The following is a 15,651-nucleotide window of genomic DNA, read 5'->3' on the forward strand; positions in this document are numbered from 1 at the left end:
TGAAAAAAATGTGATACTTCATTCCTAAGCATTTGTTGGAAATAGAAGTATATTTCTTCTGTGGCATTTTTGTTCAGTTATTTATTTTTATGAAGACAAAATGTCTAAAACAATTATAACCTGAGTAGTTACAGATTTTTACTCTGTAGACATATGTATGCATCTTAATTAAATTACTTTTATTTATTAACTTTTATTTACTCTTACTTTTTATTTATTCTGAGACACAGGCCAACCTGAGAGGCAAGAAAGCAAGAAAAACAACTTGCTTTTAAATAATATTAAAAAAATTATCCAAATTCTAAAGGATCGATGAGGCAGCTGGTAAGGAAAGAAGCTAATTCCTTTACCCCATTACTTTATGATTATCTCTTCCTTCCTCCAAATGCAAGATATCCAAATATAAGAAAGGGCGCTCTTAACAAAGCTAATGACGTTACTAATGGAGCATATTTCTGCACACATTGCCTCACACAGTCTCTCCTCCATCCCTCCAAAATCTCCACCCAAAACCTTGACACCTTAAACACCCTGCCTCCTCCTGCTAGTGAGATCAAAGAGAGGAGAGACAGTTTCCCAACAGTTCATTGCTTGCTGTAGTAACAAAAGTAACTTATCACTACTTGATGCGACAACCTGGTGTGAGCTTTCACCCACCCCCCACAGGAACCAGTCTAAACAGAAACAGGTACATCCCCAGCACTGCCATCACACTGCTGAAACCTTCACCCATGAGAAGCTGGGGGCTGTAGAGAGCTCACAAGCCATGTTATTGTACTGTAACCTCAGAGGCAGTCAAGGACTCACATTTGCTTTTCTTCTCCTTCACAAATGCCTCTTTATCAAAGAGGAGGATGCATCCACCTCCATATAAGAGGCATATGCAATGGCACCTCTTCCTTCTCCCCCTTCCCCCAGCATCTCATTCCTAGACCGCTGCAGGCAAAAGGCAGCATACACCCTGGGGGGGTCAGCCCTGAGGCAATGCTGCAGCACCTTGCAGCTGAGGTGGCACTGAGGAAGGCAGACAGAGAAACAACACTGCACAAGTAGTCACTGACAGGCCCACCAAGGACATGGAAAAGGACCAGAGTAGCTCTTGGCCCACTCTGCTGCCCAACCGGTAAAGGATCAGGAAGCTTTAGACATGCGACAGGGGTGGCAATTTCTGCAGGAGACCTTCCATTTCCCTCCAGAACTGCCAAACTACGGACTACGGTGGCAACCAGCGGGGCAGATGCATGAAGGCCTGTAAGAAGTCAGCCCAATCCTAGAGAGATCTCCATCCTTATCAATAACCGCTATTCATCTCCATCCACAGGCACCTAAGCATCCGAGGTAGGGTGGCAGGCAGCATGCTCAACGCAGTAAGGTAGCTGCTGGGACCCCTTATGTTCTCCCCAGTTCTGAATGCCTGTTTTAGCCAGTGTTTCCTTATCGTTAGCCCACAGGGCTCATTTTGTTGGCCATGGTGCCTTTCCCCCCCATTATCTTCCCTACTTCTCCTGTTCTAAAAACTCAAGGCCACCTTTTCTTCTACCCTTTCATCTTATGATCTGTGGGCCATGTTAACCTTCAGCATATAAAATTTTGTTTGTAGCTCCAGGCATACTCCCCAGAGAGATCCCCCACCCAGCTGGATTCTTAAGCTTTGCTGAAAACAGTTCACCTTGTAGCTTCCTAGCAAGAACATTAGCTCATGTGAAGCAGCACGGAGTTGGGACATGGAGTCTGGGTAACCAGGTATTGCTAGGCCATCATGAGGCTGGACGGGTACAATCCCTCTCTGAAAAGCTGCTTTTAATTTTTGTATGCAGGATAAATGTGTGGAGAGTTTGGCCACTAAGCGCTTTGTGGCAGTAGTTACTGGGACTGAGGAAATCTGGTTGTGCAGGCCCTCTGGGGAATACAGCATGGGCCAAACTGGGAAGGATGTGGTTATTCTCTGAAAGAACTTGATCTACCAGAAGTTTAAGCACAGGAAAGACTGATGATTTTTTTCCTCCCAGGAAGCTCTCATCTGTCTCACTACAGGGATGGAAAGGATCAGATATCTTTGGTAAGAGGACATCCTTTCTGTCCTGCAAAGACTGACTATCCAGGCCTGTCCCCTATGCCTCTATATCATAGCAAGTTTCTCTCCCCCTATTTACAGCAGCTGCCTACACAGCTCTTACGCTCCCCTGCACACCTCCCCTTCTAACAGCTAAGCAGAAGGCAAGCAAGTCTCCACTCATCTCCACTATGTAGTTCAGGAGAAGAGGGCAGAGTACGAATCTTTTCCTCTGGCAAGCAAATTACTACTGTGATGCAACAATCACAGCTGCACACAATACACAGAAAAGATCAAAAAAGGCAATGGGAGACAAAGCAACCATGTTTGCCCCAAAAGGCTGGTGAATCAACAGCAAACAGATAGCGAGAGAGAGAAAAAGGCAGCCACTTCCTTAAAAACATGGAGAGGGTCTTGGAATTGAACGTGACGATGGTGAAGTGTAAGGACAAATACCAGCTTCAAATATACCTTTCATGTCTGACAGCTTTGTACCCACTACTGGCTTTCCCCAACTCCAAGGCTGATGCATTTCCACCAGCCTGGGCTCATCTCCCAAGCCGTAACCGCCTGCTATCAATGAAGGCAAAGCAGTTCCAAACTCAGCAGCTCTGTCCATGTTTTCCTTCTCTATATAAACAGCTTTATGGAAGCTTGCATGACTCCATTCATTCACAGGTGTTCTCCTGGAGTAGGCTACAGCCACAGGACTAAGCCCATCACTCCACACCTATGGTGCCTTGGTTTAGCCAGTGACCACGCTTAGCATATGAGTGTGGAGAAGAGGGGGTCTGAGATGCAGGCTGCACAATGAGACTCAGAAATCACCAGGGCTTGGAGCTACACGTGAACACTAGACAGGGCACTGTGGAAGGGACAGCAATCTGCAGGGGACCAACAACAGGATACCATGGTATTTCCCAGAAAGGTCTGCTGTTGAGAAAGATCTGGAAGACAGCCTTCCATAGGCCAACTTCAGACCTCACGCACAGGACTGGCCTAAATCTAGTCCAGAGTAAAACCCCTCAGTCTCATGCAGTGGACAGGTAAGAAGTGTGCTAAGAGCTTCAACGAGTGATCCACTCCTGTAACACCAAATTACTTGCTAGTGTAGACATAGCCTCTGAAGATGGATAAAGATGAGGCTCTAGGAATCACACACTGTCAGCACCATCTCAATGAACCCCAGTTAACATAAGGTAAATACCCTCTCTTCATCAAGCATGCATTACTTTGGACTCCCATGCATTCTAAGCAGCATCCTTTCAGAACAAGGAGCAAGGCAGTACTATTCACATTATCAAGTGGACAAGGAATGCTGTTCACACAAAGCAGCATTAGACTTTGCAGATGACTGATAACGCTTAAAGCCAGTGTAATAGGGTTACACACATTCGCCTGTCTAGTTTCAGACAATCTGCGCAAGCTTGATGAAGGGCTTCAGTACTACAGGTAACAAACACTTTTTTAGTGGCTGTAATTTAGTGTACCCACAGGAATCAGCAAAGATGGTTTATGAATGTGTTGCTGTAAGAACCACTGTAAGAACTAACGATGACACGTTTCTTTGGAACACCTGAGAGCAAGAGAGTGCAAAAACAAAAACACACTTCCCAAATTTGTATGGTATTGTACAAAATGACACAAACGTGTATAATTCATGTGGTTTTGACTCCTTACCCAAAGCTTTTCTACAAGCGACATGGTGATGCTCAAAACAGAATTATTCATGTCTAACTATTCTGTATTTCTAGCGACTTACCCAGCACAGAAGTCAGTCGTATTGCTTTGTATTTCCCTTGATCCATATGAAGCGTCTATAAAAAAAATACTTCTGCATTTGCCAACTTTCATTTAACAAGCAGCAATTTAGCTGTTTCACCACCAAAATCTTTTGTGACCACCACTTTGTTCTGATAAGCTAGAAAAGTTACCTTAGTTTGTCCTAAGTAACATATGATGTACAGCATGCTACGTTTACCACGCTTTACACAAGCCTTCCCTACCCATTAGTACCAGTGATATATGGTAAAGAAATAGCAAAAATGTTACAAGCAAAATACGAATTAAAGAGCCCCTTGTGCTTGTTCCACTGGGTCAATGCCCATACCTCTGCACCTTTTCCCCAACTTGGGGTCTGAGGCAGCATCAGGAACAAAACATAACTCCAGGCAGATAGAGAATATTGATTGCTTTCCTAATTGAAGCTGAGCTACCAAAAATTTCAGAGCAGAGAGATTTAAGCTTCAAGTTTCAGGTACTAGTGGTTCACATATTACACCAAGCACTGCTCATAGGGAGTAAGAGGGAGGGGCACGATGCCTGTCTGTAGGCATTTCAGTAAATGCACATCTGTGCTATTTTGCAGAACATCCCAGTAACAGCCTTCTGTACAAAACAGCACCTATTTCCCCAAAACTCCCAACCTACAGAAGGTGGACAGCTTCCTCCTCCCTGTGTGTATACATACACACATATGTACTGATTTAAGCTTGTCAGACACCAGGTTTCCAGTTTTTGGAAGTCTCTTCATATTGAATTGTAAATTTATATTTAGTGGAAGCAAAGTAAGTGATTACATTAAAAATTTTAACTCACAGAACTTCAGTATTAAGCTTTTGAAGGTACTTCTTAATCCACTTCAAACTGGTTTTGTTAGTTTAAACCGACCTTAGTTCTCATACAATTTCTCCCACTGCTGCAGCCAGTTGCACTGAACTCTCCATAGACACACACACACGTATTCTGGCACATGGTCATGAACTCAGAAGTGAACGGAAAACTCACTACTGAATCATTTTTCCAGTCTCTCTGAGGTACTTTATTGTTCTCTGTGGGACATTTTCCAGTGTTTTGTATAGTCTGCTTTAAAAGCTCACTGGCAAGCCTTTTGCCTTTGTACTTCTACAGACCCGTAGATCTTACCCAGGTCAGGAAGTCTTAAGGGCTTGTCTACAGCGGACACATTCCAGAACTGCAGCAGAACAGATTAAGACCAAAAGTTACGACACAGTAATATTCTCTGCCTTGCTGGAATAATGCCTTATGTTGACAACCTATTCCAGGATAGTTAAAGTAGGAATTACTTTGGAATTAGAAGTGACTTGGTTTTGTGGATGACCACGAGGGGGAGTTACACCTATTTAAGTATAGCTGTAATGAACCAGCTATTCTGCTGTGTCCATCCATTTTCCTCACTAAACAAACCCTGGATCTTCAGCCTCCCAGTCTGAGCTAGCAGTAACATGAGCAGTGTTACCGTTAAACTGCTTTGAGATACAGATACAGTAAGCATCTGCAAATAATTAGATTCCACTGTCATGCAGCTGTTTAGCTAACATACACAAAACTTCACACCACAAAGCCATGTGGTTTTACTTTCCTAAAATCACCATTTGTTGTATACACAAAACTAATAGAAATGTAAAGTCATACTCAAGTAGCCTAAACTCAATCTGCCCAGTTGAAAGCTCAGAATAATAAATAAATAAATAAAATGGGGGGGATGGAGGGAGCAACTGGAAATCATGAATTTTCTATTGCAGAAAATAAGATCCCAGAGAGACTATCATCACTAGCCAGAACACCCATAACAGAGGCTGTAAGATTGAGTTAGTCTTTTTTCCTGCCCTAATCAGTTCAGTGTTCTGGTTTATATAGCACATTGTTACGAAGAGTTGACCCATGAGGCAGAAACGTAAAACCACAGATCAGCTGATTTCCTGGAGGACAACCACCACCTGAGACAGTGGCTCCACATCATCCTCTCCTGGAGGATTACTATGAAGACACCATCCCAGAAACGCCAATTTAACATGTTTCCAGAAAGTAGAGAAACTGTACAGAAGCCTTTGTGCTCCAGCAGATGGAAAGCACAGCTCTTCTGGCTATACAAGACTCCCCACAGCAGAACACACCTGTAGAGCCTTGAGAGTGGGACATAGGAGAGAGTTACCACAGTTTTGGAGAGTGAACTTCACCTTCAGGTGAGACTTGTCCCCTTGACAAATCTTCATTCTTTCTGGGAGTAAACACTCCAAATAAGTAATGGGAAGAAGTTTCCAGAGGGGATAGGAGCAGAAAACAGGACTAACATCAAGGCCCTTTCTGCACAAAATACTTGGATTTCTTGAAGAAGTCTCCACCATGTGCCCTGGGATTGCATGATTAAGCAGCTTGCTCAAAGTCAGTTAAGATAATGTGAGGAAAATATTACAAGCTTCAATCTCAAAACCCCATGTTTACATCCTAAGACCATGCCCAGTCTTGAGAACAGGCTGTGGGGAGGCGAGGGGGAAGAGCAAGATGGAATTAAAAACCAAAGCCCTCAAGCATTCCTACTGAGGATCAAAAGAAAGAAGTTTTAACCAACATACTATTAAAATTCTTTCTTTGGTATGAACGAAGTTTGGACTACCAATTACAGAAAAATTCAAGCTCTTAAAACAACAGAAGTCTCCTCCACCTCCCAACCTGCTGCCTCTTTATGGCTGCAAAGTGAAATTAAACAATAGTCTAGAAGTTAATAGCTCCTCCTCCCCTGCTGCAACACCAAGTCCCCTGAAAAGCAGAACCCTTTGACAATCCCGAGAAGGTTCCCTGTTGCAATCAACCATGGACAAACTATACCTGTGCCATTACTGAATACCACGTAGAATCACATCAAAATGTGTAAGTGACATTGGTATGCACTGGTCTCCCTCAGAAAAAAGGCCCAGCAATGAACCACTATAAGGTTACCATATTAACTCCAATCTAACCGCTGGCAACAGATTCAACACAAGCTACATACAGAATGGGAGGAAACTTCCTTACCCTTTCACTAGTAAAGCAGCTGTCTGAAAAATTCAGTTTGACCAAGCAGTCAATCTGCACTGCTGAATCACAAATAAAGGCAGACAGATCAGCACACATACACATTAGGTAGTTTAGAAATGTCTGCACAACACTAGAGTAGTGAGGTATACCAAATTAGAGGCCAGACAGTGGCAATGACAGAACACTAGGAAGCAAATGAAACAGGGTAGGGAAATCGAATTCTAGTAGACACTGTTGTTCCACATAGCCACGCAGTCAGTTCGCCGAGTAGTGAACAACCACTGCAGTAGTCAGAGGCGGTTGTAAGGGAGACAGGATGGAAAAAAGAGAGAAAACAACAAAACTTCTCACTACCACACAGTTTTTATGAGAACAGGTAAGCCATGAACCCTTTCCAGAACGGACTCCCTCCACGCAGAAGGCATGCACTAGGCACAAGTTACTGACAGTTCAGAAAAGTCAGTCATAGCAAACTAACAAAAAAAGGCTCTGTGGTCTCTCTGCTATAACAGCAGCATGACTGGAAGGCACGAATACTGACAAAAGCTGGCTCAACAGTTCTAGTTAAGACACACCAAGTAAGAACCAGCAGCATACCTGACGAGATAAAGTGGCAGACACTGTACAAAGTATTCCTGACAAATGATGACTGGAGAAGGCACTGCACAGAGTTTACAACTGAAGCCTATAGCCTGCCTTCCAATTTAAAAGCCCACAATTTATCTGAGATCTGCAGCTGAATTCAGTTGCTTGCATACAGGTGTCTTAACGTTTGATACCAGAATTTCCCACACATCTACACTGGGCTGGCAAACGTGATGCGAGACCAAAGCCTGTGCCCTTCCAGGCTGGCTGCTGGAGGCCAAACAGGGAATCCTGACTATCCCAAGCAACACTAAAAAAAATGTTTTGGCAACCGAACCAAGCTCCTCCTCCAAACTCAGTAAAGAATATGCAAATAAGATTTTAGTAATAGTAGCCACCTCCAACACCACCTATATATTTTTTTTTTAAACCAGAAACTTCTTAATTTTCAACTCACTTCTGTTTCACTCTCTGCACAGCACAAGACAGTAAGCTTTTCAAGACCTGTGTCAAGATGTTCCCCCTCCTCTTACCACTGAAAAGCCATTATTAAAACAGGTTTAAAACTTGTTTTACAAGCCTCTCACCCAGAGAGACTCTGGCCCTTTACACCTATTGCTATCGGCAAAGCCTTTCCACAAGGTGGCATATTCTCAGGGGAGCCATATGTTACAGTCAGTTCAGGTAAGAAAAGTGTTTGAGTTGGGGGGGGGGGGGGGGGGGGGGGGGGAAAGAAAGTTGCTCTTTCAGTCAGCAGTTTCAGCATCCAGTCAGAGGACAACAGAATGCAAAATCCACAATGGAGAACAGGGCTAAGAATAAGTTTAGGTACCCCTCCTTAGTAGATGTAAGCGAAGAGAAGAACAAAGAGCAACTTCTAAACGTTACTTTTGCACTACCTGAGTCAGGCGGGCCAGGATATCATAAGCTATGTCCCCAGAGAATTTCAAGAATTGCTCTGTATATCAGTGAGGTGCCTGGGCTATATGTGATCAGCTCTGCCAAAGAGCTCTGAAGAGCCACGTTACTGTGCTACACCTATTCCTCTTCCACTCTAAGACAGGATCCAAGGCGGGGGGGGGAGGGTGTCTATAGCTCCCTTACGCAGTGCTTATACAACCAAGCAGCTCTAGTGCACTCCAGAAAGATTTAAAGAAACATCTAGTCACTAAACATTATCTGCCTTGTCATTCAGTGCAACAGATATCACAAACCATTTCTCAATGGCAAAAAAGGTTGTTTCACAGTGTTTATATTTACATGTGTAGCACGTAGGGGTGGGAGAACTTACCTCCATCTGGAGAGCAGCCGTGTCCTGATCATAGTGTCCCATGATGTTTGGGAAAAAAGTCATATTGTAAGGCATTCCTGAACATCTGGAAATAGTAATCGGCTCACATGTGAATAAACTGTGCCCTCGCACCAGAGTTAGAAGTAAACTGCAAGTCACAGAGAACACAAGTACTCCCATTTTGTCAGGATCTCCAACTTCAGCACATAGTTAGACAGTATTCAGTTCAGTAGTTAGACAGACCGGCTTTGCACAAGCATAAAAACACACATCTTCCTCTGCTGTTTCCAGCGCAAGGCAAGGACGCAGGCAGTAAGGCAGACGATCAGACTCCTCGCCACTGCTTTAGGTATTTCCCCATTTTGACTGATCGCGATTTTACTCAATCCCTTCCTCCTCCAGCCTGTACGCTGCAGACGCACGAAAAGACAGGACAGAGTAATCAACAGCAGAAACAACCCGACCGCGACCACCCGTCCGAAGGCCGAACTGGGCCTCCCCACAAGCCTGCAGGAGACAGGGCAGCTCCCGCCGGGACCGCACCGCACCCCCCGTACCCCCCCTCCCCGCTCCGCCGGGGCAGCGCCTGCGGCCGCCCCCGGCCCCCACATACCCCGCAGGGGCCGCGGCACGGCGCAGCCCGCGCTCCCGCTGCGCCCCGTCCCGGGGAGCGCCGCCTCGCCCACGGGGAGCGGTGTGTTTGGCCACCGCTCCCGCCCGGGCCCCGGAGCCACCACTGCTCCCAACGCCCCGTTGTCGGCGCTCCGTTCCCAGCCCCGCCCTGGGAAGCGGCGCCCGCGGGGCCGGGCGGGGAGCCGGCCGAGAAGTCGGCCCAGGAGCCGGGGCTCGCCGGGCGCGGCCTCGGCGCCGCATCCCCGCCACGCCCGGGCCGCGCCCCCGCCGCCCCCTCACCGGGACCCGCCTCCCGGCGGACGCTTCCCCCCCCCGCCGGACGCTTCCCCCCCGGCGGACGCCCCGAGGAGGAGTCGCCGCTCCCCGGGACGGGATGGGACGGGACGGGACGGGACGGGACGGGACGGGACCCGCCCCGGCAGCAGCGCCGCCCCCCTCCCCCGCCGCACTCACCCGCGCCGGCCCGGCACCGGCTCCCCCCCCCGCCGCGGCTGCGATGGCCCCGGCCGCCCCGCGCCACCGACAGGATGTGGCGTCTGGCGGCGGGAGACGGGGGGGGCCGCTCGCGCGATACTTGGCGGGCGGGGGCGGGGCAGCCCGCACCTTCCTGCCCCGCCCCTCGGTGCGGGCCGGGGTCTTCTCACGGCGGGGCCTACCCTCCGCAGCGCGGGGGGCTCCGGGCGCCCCGGGGTCCCGAGGCGCGCAGGCCTGTCCATGCCCCAGCGCACCTGAGGTGCAAGTTGAGCCTCAGGTGAGAAAGTCCCCGGGGCTGAACGCGCAGATGCAAACGGCATGAAAAATCCTTCCAAACAACACCTGGCACTTAGGTTTTCATAAAAATATGCAGTGTTAACTCTGCAATACGCTGTATAAATATTAAGGCGATTTACAGACTGTCAAGCGTCGGGAAATGAGCTTGTCCCGCCTGTGGAAGCGACTCTGAGGCTCGCTGCCAAAGAGGCGCCTGGGCCGCGGCCAGCCGCGCCGCTGCCGGGAGGTGCGAGGGCTGGGCGGGCGGCCGGGCCGGGCCGGGCCCCGCGCTGCCACGGCCCTGCAAAATGCCCGAATCCTGGTGAGATGAGGGGTGCTGACGCTCGTTAGGTGAGGCTGGGGCTGAGGAGGAGCTTGATGCTAGAAGTCGATGTGGAAGGACTGAGTTTAATGAAGGAAAGGGAAGTGATTTCAGGTGTTTGCAAAGAAAAGGGATGCTGAGGTGAGAACACAGGGAAATGAGTGTTCAGACGAAGGAGGAGCACCGCGGTGGCTCTGGTGCTCAGGCTACCGCCGTCTTCCAGAGACCCAGCTCAAGGATGTGTGAACTTTCCTGTTACACCCACGTCTGCTGCTGGCTGAGACCATACACACCAGACAAGTACGTGTCCAGTAGCGCTTAGCTGTGTTCGCAAACACAGGCCTGAGCTAATGAGACCTAACTATAGAAATGCTGAAGGTTACTAGCCGGAGATGACCGAATTTCTCTGCGCGGAGCCACCCAAGGTCTCATCAGGCTGCTGTTCAGCCATGCAACTCTGCGCTCCAGGACTGGAACAGGAAACACCAGATGCCGAGACATGCAAACCAGGTTTGGAAATGGTTTGACAACGTTCAGGCAGTGCTGCCTTTCTGCTAGTGTGCCCCAAGGTAGTCCGTGCAGAGTCAGGCACATTTATCCAGAGAATCCATCCGTGGATGGTGGAGAGTGTGATGCTGCACATGGTTGTTCAGAGGACCACAAGCATCTAAAAACTGTCTCTTCATGCAGATCTTTTGTGTATCATTTCCTGTGTCACCCCCACAGAAACACAAAATTCTTCCAGATTCCCTTGCGTGAAACCATTTTAGCACCTGTATGAATCATGAGGAGGATTATACCCACCTGCCACAGATCCACATAGCTCTGCCATTTGAGCAAATGGAGTAACTTGATAGCTGGAATTAAATTTGCTGTACAAACAAGCAACTGGATCAGGAGGTGACTAACATTTTCCCAGCAGGTTTCACAGGTGATGTTAAATGAAACGTTGTTTGCAGGTTGTGGAAGTTAATGTGCTCTAGTGTATGAGAACGCTCACCTACATTATCCTTTGTCGTCGCTCCAGTTCTCATCCGCCAGCTGGCTTCTGTCCTAGTCTCTCTCAGTAGCTCCTTCTCTGAGAGGCTGCACACTGTGCGGGTCTGGCAGTGAGAGCACCAGGAGCATGCAAGAGAGAGTCTCCGCACTCCGCGTCTGCGGAAGCCAGTCTAGGGAAGTCCTTGCTCAGCCCTTGATGAAGTGGCTGAGTTGCTCTCCGCTCCGGGAACACCATCAGTTCCTCGGATACGCTGAAACCTTGCAGGGACAGGACATGTTCAGTGCAGATTCACACGCTGGAAGATTTCTACTGAATTCTCTTTCCTTTCTAGTTTCATTGACTAAGCCTATAGACAGTTTCATGGAAAGGGCAGCAGAACCATCTAGGACCATCTATACCAAGTGAAAAGTCTCTGCTTCCCAGTATGCAGGGTTGACGAATTCTCAGACAAGCTTCTGTTATAATTTTAATATGGGAAAACCAGCATGTCTTACATGATTTTAATGAAAGCTTAATAAGAAATTTTGCTGAAACAACCGGACAAAAATCCAAGGTGTGGACATTTCAGCCAAACCACAGATATTTGTCAAAGTAACAAGCACCTGAAAATAGGGTATTGTGAGGAGTTTAGCAGCCTTAGCTATAAGCTCTGCTGGTATCATACTGTATAAATATGGCATTATATAAAGTCATGGCTTAGTTCCTTCCATCAGAATGCATTTTCATACATAAATTAAATCTCTGAGAAACAGATGTGGCTAAATAACATTGTTTTCCTTCCTTAAAGACTCTCATATTTTTGTTAGATGATGGGAAAAGGCAGAGAAAAGGAAGGATAAGCCCTTTCTTCAATCACCTTATTAATATACTTTCTTTGCTTACAACCTAGTTGCTAAGCAAGTTATTCCAGAGGTTGGTTCTCAGTGCTGTGATCTAAATATATTTGTTTCTGGCTCTGTAAAGGTCTTGACTAACCAGAGTGAGGAATGTGAGCACTCTCACTGATATCTAGCAAAGCACCTTTAAGTATCATTAAGTATTTTAAGCATGTGCTCAAATATATTGCTGATTAGGGATGCAACTACTCAGATGTGTAAGTACTTTGCTCACCTGGCACTGGAGATATTGTCAACATTTCAGTTAATGTAATACTAATTTGCTGACCTTTCTCTGGCACCACTTCAAATTATTATAGCTTAGCAATTTTTACTACAAAGAGTTTAAAAGTGATTTAGAGCCTTGTTTAAATCCTAGGTCATCTTCAGATGCCTTTTGACAAATGTAGCAAAGGGAGTTCCAGCAGTGGCCGACGGCAGCTCCCTTCCAAGCTCTGCTGGCTCCTACCACCTGTGTGGCGGATGTGGTGGAACAGATCGTCTGCCTACGCTCCATCCGACTAGCTTAAACCCATCCTTGGCAGAAACGTTGACAGCTTGCCTGGGCTCTGAACTGAAGCACTCTTTTCTCCTTCAAATTTTTGTGGGGACATCCCTCCAGGAAAGGCACATGGCCATGTGACCACATTTACCTGCTGTGGGAACACGTTAGTGCCCCACATGCTGATGCACTAGGGAGGAAGGATCTAAAATGGTCAGCGGTTGTCAGAAGGAAGCCTACCTCTGAGACACAAGGCGGGGGCGCGGGTGGCTTTAGTGCTTGGAGTCTGCGCACGAGCGGTTGTACGCTGGCTCGAGCTTTCTGCTGTTGGCACATCTAAAAGCTTCATAACTGAATTACACTGTTGGAACATTGTACCAAAGTTTGACTTAATGTAATTTAAATATTACAGATTTGCCAATTACATAGTTTGATGTTGGCTGATTCAGTTATAAGGTTCATAATGTTCCTATTATTCTGCATTTAAAACACATTATTCATAATTTGGTGAAATTTAAAAGGACTAAATAGCCGGTAGATGGCACCAATAAATCCTGTTGTGAGACTTAAAATTGAAAAGTGTAATTCTTGTCTTTTTTTCAAATGCATTTTGGAAATGAAAAAAAACCTAGACAAAACAGCATTATAGATATAAGTTATTCTTATTAGTTTACAGTAATAGCCAGGGAAAACATTTCCATTTATAAACAGAATGTGTTTCCTAAGTCAAAAGTCTACCATTTAATTGAACACATAAACTTGTGAGAAAGGCTTAGTAAGAACACATAGATGTGTTACAGTAATTTCCTAGTTATTCAGAAAATCCAGTCTTTGATGAGTTAATGCCTTCTGAGCACTTCTCCGATCTCATGCAGCTGTGTCAGCTTAAACCTTTCTTTATAACACTTTTTTTTCCATAAAGGCTTTAAGGTGTAACACCCTCCCCAACCCACAACAGCAATGAAAACTGGAGAAGGAAGCATATTGAGAAAACCAGAAGGTTTATGCATTGCCATGTGCTAACCGCATTACTGGGTACTTGGAAACCATGTCATCTTCCCTGAATACAGTATCACCTATTTAGACTTTAGTTCTTCAAAATATTATGGCTGTGTGGGTTGTGGCACCCACACATAAGAAGATGTTGATTTCCTTTATGGTAGAAGGATCTCATCTTTCATTTGTCTGTAAATGACAACACTGTGCCTTCATAGCGTTGCTTTAATAAAACAGTGCTTATGCTAATGGTATTCCTTTCCAAACAGGTTACCTCACCTAGCCTCGGATATTAAGCACAATATAAACTAACCAGGAAATATGCTTGTAAAGAGTAAACTTTCCTAAGAATGATCAAGGATATTTCATTCCTTGTGGACTTCTAGCAGCCACCTTCACTCCTGATAAATCTGCAGCCTGTCTTCTTGGGTGACAGAAACAGTAGCAGCGACGGCGAGTGTTTTTCCCAACAGAGCCCCTCTTATCTCGTTGTTTCTGTGGCTGGGGCGGTACTTACTTTGGACAATGTCACAAAGGCTGGGGGAAAGGAAATCTGTGCTACAGGGCATGAGTCATTTCCAATGGAAAAGACTGATAGAAACCAAGCACTTTGTTAGAGTGGACAGGCAAGGTACAGGTGATGCTGACAGCAAAACAGAAAGTCCTGACTTAATGGGGTATGGTGTAGCTTTGTTCTTCGCTCCCTCCAAAACGCTGATGCATTAACTTGAGTTGCACTGTCCCTATCAATACGATTTGCAATTAGCAAAGCGGGATTGACTTCACACGCATTTCAAATGCGGCTTTTTAAGTTGGTAGTTCAAGATATTTATTGAAACATGGGGATGCCAGGGATACAAGAAAACAATAGTTTTGGAAGCTCAGGCGCTAACTACTACAAGGTGATTCCAAAGGTACTAATCAACATGTTAAAGGCAGACTAAAGAGCATCCACAGCACTGTTCCAGGGTATTGGTAATTACACCCATCCCATACCCAGCTAATGCATCCTATCTTCCCATCATAACAATCCTGTGCTGCAGGGACTTCCTGAGTTCTGGGGAACTACGTAGCAGAATACCTTGTACACAAAACCAGATGTGTCTGTAAGTACATCCTCCTGACACCTCCGTCCAGTGGGATTTCTGGAGTGGCAGATTCACTATTTGCTAAACTGTGAAGGAAGAAGTTCAGATAGGAAGTACAAATTTTTGGTTTTCATTGCTTCACAATTTCATATTTATCTTTAATATTTCTTTGAAATTCTATGGAATAAAGTTACTGTTAATGTGTAAGAATTAAGTAGAAAGTATCATGATCACTGTATCCATCATCTTTACAAACAGAACAGCAAGTTGTTTTCTGTCAGGTTTTTTGTCACTGTTTATGATAACAGTAAAATTATTTGAATCTGATGGTTTTAATACTCAGAAATAATGAATGGATCTGCTTTTCCTAAGCTTCTTCACAGGTGCTCCCGAGCTATTACAAAATGGAAACATCATGCAGAATACTAAATATGTTTTCAGCTGAGACATACAGTTCTGCCCAAGATCAATGCAGAATACAAAAATGAGTCACACTTTAGATCTTAGGGTAACTGTAACCACATAACAACTCATTTCTCGGGTTAATAAAATCTGCTGCACTCCAGGACTTGTGTCAGCATTACTGTTTTAAACTAGGATTTGCAAAATATGCTTATGGAACCAGTTATACCACGTCCTGGGAGATAGTGCTGACCACTTTTAAGACTTACAAATTATGTAAACCACATTTTCTCAGTCTCCTTCCGTGTCTTTTCATCCTTGCTGTTTAGGATCAAC

At 45.8% G+C, this 15,651-nt stretch overlaps 1 protein-coding gene across 1 annotated transcript in view; it reads right to left on the reverse strand.

The window, feature by feature from the left end:
• Positions 1–9,148, reverse strand: part of FZD6 (frizzled class receptor 6) — a 30,881-nt gene extending 21,733 nt beyond the window's left edge. Inside the window, exon 1 of the mRNA XM_050891145.1 lies at positions 8,748–9,148. Within this exon, the coding sequence (XP_050747102.1) occupies positions 8,748–8,927 (180 nt within the window). The 5' untranslated portion in view covers positions 8,928–9,148. The remainder of the gene's footprint in view (positions 1–8,747) is intronic.
• Positions 9,149–15,651: the final 6,503 nt, after the last annotated feature.

The sequence above is a fragment of the Gymnogyps californianus genome, chromosome 2 (genome assembly GCF_018139145.2).
Source record: "Gymnogyps californianus isolate 813 chromosome 2, ASM1813914v2, whole genome shotgun sequence".
NCBI classification, from domain to species: domain Eukaryota; kingdom Metazoa; phylum Chordata; class Aves; order Accipitriformes; family Cathartidae; genus Gymnogyps; species Gymnogyps californianus.